The sequence below is a fragment of the Rhinolophus ferrumequinum genome, chromosome X (genome assembly GCF_004115265.2).
Source record: "Rhinolophus ferrumequinum isolate MPI-CBG mRhiFer1 chromosome X, mRhiFer1_v1.p, whole genome shotgun sequence".
Classification (NCBI taxonomy): Eukaryota; Metazoa; Chordata; class Mammalia; order Chiroptera; family Rhinolophidae; genus Rhinolophus; species Rhinolophus ferrumequinum.
Genome location: NC_046284.1, coordinates 39,421,355 through 39,434,238, shown reverse-complemented (window position 1 = coordinate 39,434,238; position 12,884 = coordinate 39,421,355). Strand labels below are relative to the sequence as shown.

At 39.4% G+C, this 12,884-nt stretch overlaps 1 protein-coding gene across 1 annotated transcript; it reads left to right on the top strand.

Annotated features, from left to right (window-relative positions):
• Positions 1–9,876: 9,876 nt before the first annotated feature.
• LOC117031889 (E3 ubiquitin-protein ligase RNF168-like) lies at positions 9,877–11,567 on the top strand. Its single transcript, XM_033122824.1, is given in 2 exon segments — positions 9,877–11,448; positions 11,451–11,567. Coding segments are annotated over 2 exon segments (1,689 nt in total).
• Positions 11,568–12,884: the final 1,317 nt, after the last annotated feature.

Sequence of the window (12,884 nt, the reverse complement as noted above, 5' to 3'; positions counted from 1 at the left end):
GTGGGGAGGTCTCAGGGAATCACCAGGGTAGGATGAGCAGCATTAGCCAGATTGATGGAGAATCAGATATGCTGGCTGCCTGCATCTGCACACTCGATGGGAAGAGAGCTCAACAAAGGAACAATGGCTTCTCTTACCACTGCTGTCTGGGAGAAAGCTGCCCATCCAGGCATTACCTTGAGGCCAGACAATTCAGTTGCTCCCCATATGTCCCTGGCATCTTTTGAGTTGCTGCTCCAGCACTTGTGCTCAGAGCAAATGAGTCCATCTGTGAGTAAATACATGCAGGGGCCCTTTTGGAGGAGTGCCTGGGACTCTAGCAGCCCTCTGTCTCATTCAGCCACAATTTCTGCTGGTTTTCACAGCCAGAAGTTGTGGGCACTTCTCTTCCCAGCAATAGAACCCTGGACTGGGGATCCTGGTGTGGGACTGGGACCGCCTTCACTCCTCAGGAGGGACCTCCTCAGTCAAGACATCCCTCCCAATTTTTAAAGGTCACTGTTTGGCTAGACTCAGGCAATTCTCAATGATGGTTGTTCTGTAATGTAGCTGTAATTTTGATGTGGTCATGAGAGGAGGCTAACACAGTGTTTACCTCTTCTCCCATCTTAACCAGAAGCCTCTGATTTGTTTTACTTTTTTAAATGTTGCTAGAATTTTACTGATATTACTGATTTTTTTCATAAAACCAACTTTGATGTTTTTCTATTGTTTTTCTGTTTTTGATTTCATTAATTTCAGTTCTTATCTTTATTATATCCTTTCTTCTGCTTGCTTTGGTTTTATTTTACTGTTTCTAGTTTCTTGAGTAGTAACTCAGATTATTGATTTGATACCTTCTGCCCCATAATTTTATAACATTATTGTTTAAATACACAAATCAATAAAATGAAAAACAAAAAACAAAAAACATTAGGGGATGATATATCCAATAGGAGATAAATTAACCAGTCCATGTAAGTAATATGAAATGGTTATCAGAGCATTTGTACAGATAATTCAGACCAATGAAATCTCCTTTTACAAGAGTTTGTTGCAAATGTGAACATTCCTTTGAATTTTCTTGGTGATTTTCCAATTTATATTAATGCCATAAACAACTTATAGAACTTAAAATAATATAGAAGTCAGATATTCTTTAAACATACTATATTTTGAGAAAAAGGACAAACTGAGATGAGTGAATAGACGACACAAAAGAGTATCCCATGATGCTTGCATCAAAAACAGTACAGAGGAGTGATGTCATAGGAATGGCAGCAGCAGGGAGCACTTTTTGAGTTCTCCTCTGGATCTTATCACAAACGGGACATCTATAACCCATCAAAGGACTCTCTGCTCATCACGCAGAACAGCTAAGAGACTTGTGCAAGGATTACTTGAAGGTGGGCAAATTGGGCGAGCAGGGGAAGAGGGAAGGGAGCGGAGTGGAGACGCAGCCCACATCTGTGGCTGTGGAAATGAGATCTGAATCTGTGGCAGTGGAAATGTGGCCCGCATCTTCGGCTGTGTAAACATGGCCTGTATCTGTGGCTATGGAAACGCAGTCCGCATCTGCAGTGGTGGAAACACAGATGGCATCCACAGCTGGAGAGACGCAAGGGATCCCAGGACGTAACAGAGAACACAAAAGCCAGAAAGTTGGCTCTTTCCCTGCATCCCACAGCTGATCTCTACCACTGAGGGGGCATTTCCAACATTTGAGCCAATAAGCTCACCTAAGATCTCCAGTTGGGCCCTAGGCCGGACAAAGGACACAAACACCATAACTGGGCCCCTCCCCCCACTCTTCCAATCCTACCCTGCCCTTCCAGAGACTTAAACTGGCCCCTGAACTGAGTAGTAGTGTCAAACTACAGAGGAGCCTTAGTGCTCAGGCTCTGGGAAGACCGTCGTGCAGCTCTGACCCAGGGAAGAGGCTGGGAAGAGTGTGATTTTTGCTGGGTTAGGAGAGAAGAGACTCCTCTACCCACAGCCACCACCTTTTCTGGCCTGCGGGAAGAGTGTGACATGGCTGGGCTAGGAAAGAGAAGACCCCTCCATCCCCAGCTCCCACCCTTTCTGGCCTGCCTAGGGCAGGGCAATTACAACTGCGGAGGCACTCCCAGGGATCAGCAGTAGGCAGCAGACGCAGCTCTGGGCTTTCAGCAGCTCAGAAATCTCCCGCTCACCACACACACACGGAAGAAGTTCCCTAAGACTCAGGAGAACTGGACACAGGGCTGGTAGTGCTACTCTCAGGGTGCACATGTGCAGCCAAAGGCAGAAACTGCACTGACATTGTAGAAACTACCATCCAGACCCCTCAGCCCTACTCATCTAAATCTGTAGTCCCAATGTCACTCTGGGCACCAGGTGAGCGGCTCTGCCTGCACAATACACAGAGGACTCTTTGGTACAACAGAGGACAACCTGGAGATTACATGCTGGGCTTAAGCCAAAACTGGCGCTGCTTTTGTTTTGTTTTGTTTTGTTTTGTCTTTATATTTTTGATATCTTTGCCTGTGTTGAGTGTGGTTTGTCGGTTGTTTTTACATGTGAACGTATTTCATTTTTTCTTTGTTTTTGTTGTGCTTGGTGATTTGCTTTGTTCTGAAATTGCCCCACCAGGGCCCAGCTTAAGAGGCACAAGATTCAACACACCCAGAGGCCAACTCCAGACCAAACCAGAGTACTACTGGGTTTAACCTACAAGTGACACACCCAGAGGGAATTCTCTACAGGCAAAAGAGCCCAGAGAGGCCAAACCACATTTAAGCAGTCAATCCTCATACAGCAGAACACCCTGCGGTGGGCAGAACCAAGTCTCACAACTAGTTAGCCTAGGAGTTAACCCCACCTACTCAAGAACGAAAAGCAATTAAAGATCTTCTTGAACAGGACAATATACACAACACAAGAGTCACCTTTGGAGCACATGCAGAGGAGAAGAACGAAGTAGTGCAAGTCATATATAAAGGATATATACTACATAAGATAACCCAGCAAGAACTAAGAACTCTAGGGGATCTACCTAACACATCGAAGCAAACACAGAGAGTCAGCCAGAATGGGGAAACAAAGAAACATATCCCAAATAAAAGAACAGAAAAAAAACCCAGAAATGGAACCAAATGAAACACAGGTAACCAACGTATCAGAGACAGAGTTCAGAACACTGGTGATAAGAATGTTTAAGGAGCTTAGAGATGACATACAGAAGGATAGAGAAATCATAACGAACAACCAGTTAGAACTAAAGAACAGAATTACCGAAATAAAGAACTTACTTGAAGGAATTACCAGCAGGTTAGATGAAGCAGAGGATCGAATCAGCAACATAGAAGACAAGGTAGCAGAGATCACCTAAATGGAACAACAGAAAGAAAAAAGAATAAAAAACAATGAGGATGGCTTAAGAGACCTCTGGGATAACAACCAGTGCAACAACATGTGCATCATAGGAATACCAGAAGGTAAAGAGAGGAAGCAAGGGATTGAGAACATATTTGAAGTAATAATGTCCCAAAACTTCCCTAACCTGATGAAGGAAACCAACATACAAGCCCAGGAAGTGCAGAGAGTTCCAACCAGGATAAACCCAAACAGGTCCACACCAAGACACATTATAGTTAAAATGGCAAAACTTAAAGACAAAGAGAGAATCCTAAAAGCAGCAAGAGAAAGACAGAGGGTTACATACAAGGGAACTCCCATAAGACTATCAATTGACTTTTCTACAGAAACGTTGAAAGGCTAGGAGGGAGTGGCAGGAGATACTCAAAGTGATGGAAAACAAAGGCCTACAACCTAGATTGCTTTATCCAGCAAGGCTATCATTTAAAGATGATGGAGAGATAAAGAGCTTTCCAGAAAGAAATAAGCTAAAGGAATTTATTACCACCAAGCCAGCATTGCAAGAAATACTAAAAGGACTTCTGTAAATAGAAGATGAAAACAACCTAACTACAAAATTAAAAATGGCAATAACTATGTACCTGTCAATAATCACTTTAAATGTCAATGGATTAAATGCTCCAATCAAGAGACATAGGGTGGCTGAGTGGTAAGAAAGCAATACCCTTGTATATGCTGTATACAAGAGACTACCTCAGATCAAAAGACGCACAAAGGCTGAAAGTGAAGTGTTAGAATAAGATATTTCATGCAAATGGAAATGAGAAAATAGCTGGAGTTGCAATACTTATATCTGACAAAATAGAATTTAAAATAAAGAACATATTAAAAGACAAAAATGGGCACTATATAATAATAAAGGGATCGATCCGACAAGAGGACATAAACCTAGTAAACATCTATGCACCCAACATAGGAGCACCTAAATATATAAAACAGATATTCACTGACATAAGGACAGAGATCAAGCGTAACACTATCATAGTAGGGGACTTCAACACACCTCTGACAGCAAGGGACAGGTCTTCCAGACAGAAAACTAATATGGAAACAATGGCCTTAAATGACACATTGGACCACTTGGATTTAATCGATATTTTCAGAGCATTTCACCCCAATGCTGCAAAATACACGTTCTTCTCAAGCGCACATGGAACATTTTCCAAGATAGACCATATGTTAGGCCACAAAACAAGTGTGGGGAGCCATGATTTCTTGTTATTTTGAAGCCTTGCAGACTGGCTCAGTTTATGATTAACCTGTTTCAGCTCCTAAGGCATTGTCTCTGCTTGCACCTGGAGGGTGCTTACAAGCTGCTGAGGAATGAGGTGGGAGTGGCTGGTCCCGGACACAGAGGACTGATGATTATCAGGGTAATTGGTGGGCTTTGTTATGAGAAAATGACTTTGGGGAAGTTTCAGTGATTTTGTAGTTTCTATGTAGAAGTTAAAAATTTACTCTCAATGAGGTAATGCACACTCGTGATTGTTAAGCTGCACGTACACAGATGGCATAAATTGGTGAAGGAAAGTAAACTCGGTGCTTCAGGATCACTGAAGACCGGCCGCATCATCATTTGTGTGAGTGTCTTTTTTCATTCCCACTCCCCCATTCAGGTACTGTTCGATTTATGGCGGCTGGCCCGTCACAAACAAGTCTTGATAAATTTAAGAAAATTGAAAGCATACCAATGGTCTTCTCTGACCATAGCGCTATGAAATTAGAAATGAACTACAGGAAAAAAACTGGAAGACACATCAATTCATGGAGGCTGAATAACATGTTACTAAATAATGAATGGGTCAAGCATGAGATCAAGGAAGAAATCAAAAGATACCTTGGGACAAACGAAAATGAACACACGACGACCCAAAATCTATGGGATGCCGTGAAAGCAATCCAAAGAGGGAACTTCATAGCATTGCAGGCCTACCTAAAGAAACAAGAAACATCACTGATAAACACTTTATCTTCACACTTAAGGGATCTGGAAAAAGAACAGCAAAATAAGACCAAGGGGTGTACAAGGAAGGAGATAATAAAGATCAGAGCAGAAATAAATGAAATAGAAACCAGAAAAACAACACAAAAGATCAATGAATCCAAGAGTTGGTTCTTAGAGAAGGTAAACAAAATCGACAAAGCTTTAGCCAGACTTATCAAAAAAAAAGGAGAGAAAGGACCGAAATTAATAAAATCAGAAATGAAAGAGGAGAAGTGACAATAGACATTGCAGAAATACAAAAAAAATTTAAGAAATTACTATGAGCAACTATATGCAAACAAATTTGACAATCTGGAAGAAATGGACAATTTTCTAGAGGTGTACAACCTTCCAAGGCTAACTCAAGAAAAAACAGAAAACCTGAATAGACTGATTACCAGCAGGGAATTTGAATCAGTAATCAACAATCTCCCAACAAACAAAAGCCCTGGACCAGATGGCTTTACAGTTGAATTTTACAAAACGTTCAAAAAAGAATTATCACCTATTCTCCTCAAGCTCTTCCAAAAAATCCAGAAGAGGGAAGACTCCCAAACACTTTTTATGAAGCCACTATCACCCTGATCCCAAAATCAGACAAAGACACCACAAAGAAAGAAAACTACAGGCCAATATCTCTAATGAACATAGATGCAAAAATCCTCAACAAAATATTAGCGAACAGAATTCAGCAATACATTAGAAAGATCATACAGCATGATCAAGTGGGATTCATCCCTGGTATGCAAGGGTGGTTCAACATCCGCAAATCAATTAATGTGATACACCACATTAACAAAATGAAAAATAAAAATCACATGATCATGTCAATAGATGCAGAAAAAGCATTTGATAAAATCCAGCAGCCATTTATGATAAAAACTCTTAAGTAAGTGGGAATAGAGGGATCATATCTCAAAATAATAAAGGCCATATATGATAAACCCAAGCTAACATCCTACTCAATGGGGAAAATCTAAAACCATTCCCCTTAAGATCAGGAACAAGGCAAGTTTGCCCAGTTTCTCCACTTCTAGTCAAAATAGTGCTGGAAGTTCTAGCCACAGAAATCAGACTAGAAAAGGAAATAAATGGTATTCAAATTAGTAAGGAGGAAGTAAAATTGTCATTATATGCAGATGACATGACACTATATATAAAGAACCCTAAAGACTCCACCAAGAAGCCATTAGAGCTGATAGATGAATTTAGTAAAGTAGCAGGGTACAAAATTAATATTCAGAAATCAGTTGCATTTGTATATACCGATAATAAAACATCAGAAGGAGAGATTAAAAAAAACAATCCCATTTACAATTGCTCCAAAGACTATAAAATACTTGGGAATAAATTTAACCAAAGAAGTAAAAGATCTGTACTCAGAAAATTATAAGACACTGAAGAAAGGAATGAAAGAAGATATAAATAGATGGAAACACATATCATGTTCATGGATAGGAAGTATTAATATAGTTAAAATGTCCATACTGCCTAAGGCAATATACATATTCAACGCAATTCCTATGCAACTACCAACGACGTTTTTCACAGAAATAGAACAGATAATCCTAAAATTTATATGGGACCATAAGAGACCCCTTATAGTCTCAGCAATCTTGAGAAATAAGAACAAAGTGGGAGGTATAACAATACCTGACTTCAAATTATACTACAAGTCTACAGTAATCAAAACAGCATGGTACTGGCATAAAAACAGATACATAGATCAATGGAACAGAATAGAGAGTCCAGAAATAAATCCACGCCTATATGGCCATTTAATCTACGACAATGGAAGCAAGAATGTACGATGGGGTAAAGACAGTCTATTCAATAAATGGTGCTGGGAAACCTGGACAGACACATGCAAAAAAATGAAGCTGGACCACCTCCTTACACCATATACAAAAATAAATTCAAAATGGCTTAAAAACTTAAATGTAAGTTCTGAAACCATAAAATACCTAGAAGAAAATATAGGAAGATACTTCACAGACATTACCCGGAGTAAGATTTTTACTGATATATCCCTTGCGCGAGGGAAGTAAGAGAAAAAATAAACGTGGGATTATATCAAACTAAAAAGTTTTTTCACAGCAAAGGAAACCATCAATAAAGCAAAAAGGGATCCTACTAAATGGGAATAGATATTTGTCAATGATATATCTGATAAGGGATTTATATCACAAATCTTAAAAAAACTCACTCAACTCAACTCCAAAAAAACAAATGACCTAATTAAAAAATGGGCAGAGGACTTGAAGAGACATTTTTCTAAAAAGGACATACAGATGGCAAACAGACATATGAAGAAATGCTCAACCTCACTAACCATCAGAGAAATGCAAATAAAAACCACAATGAGATACCACCTCACCCCAGTCAAAATGGCTATCATCAATAAATCAACAAACAACAAGTGCTGGCGCAGATGTGGAGAAAAGGGAACGCTTGTGCACTGTTGGTGGGATTGCAGATTGGTGCAGCCACTATGGAAAACAGTATGGAGGTATCTCAAAAATCTGAAAATGGAACTACCCTATGATCCAGTATTTCCACTCCTAGGTATCTATCCGGAGAAATCCAAAACTCCAATTCAAAAATCTTTATGCACTCCTATGTTTATTGCAGCACTACATACAATAGCTAAGACATGGAAACAACCAAAATGCCCATCGGTAGATGACTGGATTAAGAAACTGGTACATTTATACAATGGAGTATTACGCAGCCATAAAGAAGAAAGAAATCTTACCATTTGCAACAACATGGAGAACATTATGTTAAGTGAAATAAGTCAGACAGAGAAAGATAAGTACCATATGATCTCACTTATTTGCGGAATCTAAAGAAAAGAATAAGTGAATGAACTAATCAGAAACAGTTTTGGAGACAAAGAGGAAAAACTGTGGGTTGCTAGATGGGCGGGGGGGGGTGGGGGGGGGGGTGAGGGGATTGGAGGGCAGTCGGTGACCACAGGATGGCCTCGGGGTTTGAAAATTAATCTGGGGAACGTAATTTAGTGGTTACCAGAGGGTAAGGGGGTTGGGGGGTGGGAGATGAGGGTAAGGGGGATGAAATATATGGTGATGGAAGGAGAACTGACTCTGGGTGGTGAACACACAATGTAATTTATTGATGATGTGTTACAAAATTGTACATCTGAAATCTGTAATTTTACTAACAATTGCCACCCCAATAAATTAAGAATAAATAATAAAAAAAATAAAAATATATCAGTAGAAATCTCATCAATAGAGGTAGACAGGCTTTGTGTCCCTGGGTATTCCCAGATTCAATTCTTATTCATGAATCTCTAGAATAAGAAAAGCCACCATTTTGTCAGTATTGATGAATTTCTGTTGAGATTTATTCTCCCATTACATAAACAATTTGCCTTACTCCCTAACGCTAAATCTGAAATTCATCCCTGTTCTGGATTCTAGGTCCATTTCTTTCCCAAGCCAGGAGAATCTGGAGTCTTAGGCCAGTAATTTTGTACATCAGGATTTAGCCTTACAGGTGGTTCTGCTCTCAAATCAGACCATAATTCTAATAACTGGGCCTTATAAACTGTTTCCTTGACTTCCTTCCTGGTGCCCTAGCTCCTCTTGCTTTTTTCCTCTTCCAAGAATTTTAGATTGGAATCTTGTCTCTGAAAGAGATTTTGCTATGGCTGATTTAAACACCACGTCAACACGTTCCTCTTGCTTGAATCCATCTTAGTTCATCTGCCCTGTTAATTGGTTTATTCTGCTTTCTATATCTCATCCACCTCTGGTATTACTAGGTTTGCTGATATATAAATGCATGTAGTAAAACTATTAAATAAATAGGAAAGGAGATAGGTTGGGATGATGTTTCCTAACATTTTTTTAAATGATCATGTTTGTAGAATCTTTTTGGCGACTGAAGAGCGGGGAGCGGCAGGCTGGGAAAGCCAGGTAACCTCGCGAGACTTAGAAAGGTGGAATGTGAGGACGCGCGTGCTGCTATCATAATAACGGTAAAACCAAAGTCCTGCTTCCGGGGAGCACTCCTTCCTGTCAGAAGTGGTGGCCTGGAGGCTGTGGGCATCGGCTGCCTCCGGCTTGGCTTTCCACAGCCAATAGGGCATCGTCAGTTGGTAAGAGGGAGGAGGGGAACTTCTTGTGTACCTCGCGCCGTGCCAGAGAGCCGAAGCGCACTGTCCGCCCTGATGAAACCGTTGTGTTAATGCCTCAGAGCAGCCAAGGTTTCCTGACGGAAACATTTATTTATTTTCTTACTCGACATTTATCCTAAACTTAGATAAATATACCTCCTTCCAGAGTAATTCTGTTTACCTTCCCCACGGAGCAATGTATTTAATGCTCCCAATCACTGAATTCTGGTAGACTGCTAGGCGTAATATTTAAACACAAAACTGTTAATTTGCTGTCTCCGAACTTGGACTGGAAATACTATTCTTTCTCTTCCAGGTGTTGATGTTGAATATGCCTTGTTAGCATAGTAGAATGGCTGAACCTAAGGACATGATCCCTTCTTTGTCCGAAATCCAGTGCAAGATCTGTGTGGAAATCCTGATTGAGCCGGTAACACTGCCTTGTAATCACACGGTCTGTAAGGCATGCTTCCAGTCGATTATTGAAAAGTCAAATTTATGCTGTCCTTTCTGTCGCCGCTGGATCTCTTCATGGGCCCGGTACCATACCCCAAGAAATTCTCTTGTCAATATGGAACTGTGGGAGAAAATTCAAAAACACTATCCAAAGGAATGTAAACTTAGAATCTCTGGGCAAGAATCAGAAGAATCCATTGATGACTTTCAGCCAGTTCGTCAGTTAAGTGAACCAGACGAATTGAGAAGAGAATATGAAGAGGAGCTAAGCAAAGTGGAGTCAGAGCGAAGAGCCAATGAGGAAAAAGAAAACAAAGCCAGTGAAGAATACATACAGAAATTATTGGCAGAGGAGGAAGAAGAGGAAAAAAGACAGGAAGAGAAAAGGAGAAGAGACATGGAAGAACAACTCAAAAGTGATGAAGAACTGGCAAGAAATATAAGCATTAATATTAACAATACCTGTGAAGACAGTGTCTTGGCTTCTCCTGGGAGTTCCAGAAAATCTGATCCAGTCACAACCAAGTCACAAAAGAAAAGAAAAAACAAAGAAATTGATACTGGAGATATTCAGGAGTATGTGTCACCTAAATCTCAGTTTGAGTCAGCATCACAGTCTGAAGAACAAGAAGGCAGAAAAAACTCCATGTTTAAGGAAACTGACAGTAGTGATATAAAGAGCCCTAGGTGGAAAGACACAGAAATTGAAGAAGATATGCCAACACTTTCTTCTCAAATATGCCTTGAAATTCAAGAACAAGGAGCAAAGTCTTCAATAGAGTCAACTATGCCTCAGTTATGTACAGATGATACAGAAAGATGCCTTGAAGGAAAAGTCAAAATGAGACCAAGCACGCATGACAAAGAGTCATGTGTCATAAGTCATGAGGGACCTAAAGCCAGAGTTTCCTATTCAAGAGAATCTGCAGTTAAGACTTTTGGCAAAACAGAGAGTGGGTGCACTAAGTCAGGTATGACACAGATCAGAAATGAAGAGTCTCACCTAATGATAAGTAATGAAGGTATTTCCAAAAGAAAAAAACAGGAATCTTTGTTTGAAACCATTGGGGATCCATGCTTTTCTGCAAAAAGAGGAAACACATTCCCCAAATCTTCCTCAGGCCAAGAGGAAGCAGAAGACCCCTTCACCCCAAAACTGTTACACTTGGAACATCTATTTTTTGAAAGACGTAAACAAGAAGAACAAGATAGGTTATTAGCATTAGAGCTTCAGAAAGAGGTGGATAAAGAAATGAAGCCAAGCCAGAAAAAGGGATCTGGAAGTGAGTATCAGTTACATGCTACATTCCCATTTCCAGAGAGAATAAGTGGGGAGAGGAAGAATTCCAAAGATAGCAACTCCAAAAGACAAACTGATACAGAACATTCAAAATCTCAGAGGGGCTCAAAAAATTAAAATTGGCAACCTTTTTTTAACATCCAGTTGTAGCATTCAGTTAATGTTAATGAAAAATGGCAAATTCTAGTAGAGATTATTGTAATATATCTAAAAGTACTCATTCCTTACAGCCTAGTAAGGCACCACAGAAAAGTATTTTTCATATGTTTCAGAAATACCCAAAGTAATGCATGGGTAAAGGGAGTGTTTAATAATCTACTAAAGCTAGTTTGTGGAGCTCTATTTATTTTTGTCATAGAATCTTAATAAAATTATCATTAATTCTGCTCTGTGGGCTCTCTCGTTGTCCTTAATTAAAGTACTGTGTGATTACAAGGGAGGAATATACAAATGTGTTTCTGCCAAATTCAATGATAAGCAAGAGACCCCATCCTTTTTAAATAACTGTGATGTGCTGAGATTGACAGTCCTTATAGATAGAAAAATGCCTGGGCCATCTCCCAAGAAATCTTCAAGTGCCATTATCTCCCCCGCCCAAAAATAAATGCATATTTTATGGCCTTTGCTCACCTTTTTGTCCTGTAGTAATCAAAGCAAGATTATACTATAACAAGTCGTTAAGGAATCCACGTTTAAAAATCCAGGCTTTCTTCCCATGTATTTGCAGAGCCTTTGAAATGCATCTTCCATGAAACTAAAGGAATCTAACTCTCATCTTTTAATTATTTTAACCATTACAGCATTTCCTTTAATTTAAAGTGGCTTAGAATCAACATGAAATCAGAATTATCTGGAAAATTGGGATTAATTGACAGAAAACTAGAGTCTTGATACAAAAGGAGTTAAGAGTTGGGGTGAGGCCGAGTGGGGTGGATTGATAATTTGGCACACTGCACCTGAGTGGGTGATCAGAAAGTGGATCCAGGGTGGAGTATCAGAGTGTGCTCCCTTTTCCTTTCTTTGCTAAATAACAAAGAAAACATTTGGGTTTTACACCTTTTCACACCATAATATCTGGTGCCAAAATAAACATTACTTACTAAATTACCTAAAATTTTGGAAATTTGCATTTCTATTAGTCTGCTAGTCCAGAAAAGAAAAATGGAAATTTACTGTAGGAGAGTTATGTAACAATATCCTATGTTGTGGAACCTGAGACATAAATAGCCATTTGTTTATTTCCTTATATCATCACTTGTATTGATTCTGACTTTTATTTGTATTTCTGGACAGAAATAGAAAGTATGATACTTGGGTTTTGCCCTATATTACACCTCAAAGTTAAATCAGAAGGCAGTGATTTCATTTTGTGAAATTTACCTTACAGACTACCAATCTTTGTTTCATTATCATGAACAACTTTGACCAAACAAACAGTTTTAACAGTATTTCTGCTGATGTCTAGTAGTTCATCCTTTTAAGGTAAAAATGCAATTAAATTCTTAGAGCTAATTCTAGCTTAAATTTGTCAATATTTTTATACATCATTGACATTTTTTCTCTCCAAATTTTGTAACTGAAATTCTGTTAATCTTTGCATATTT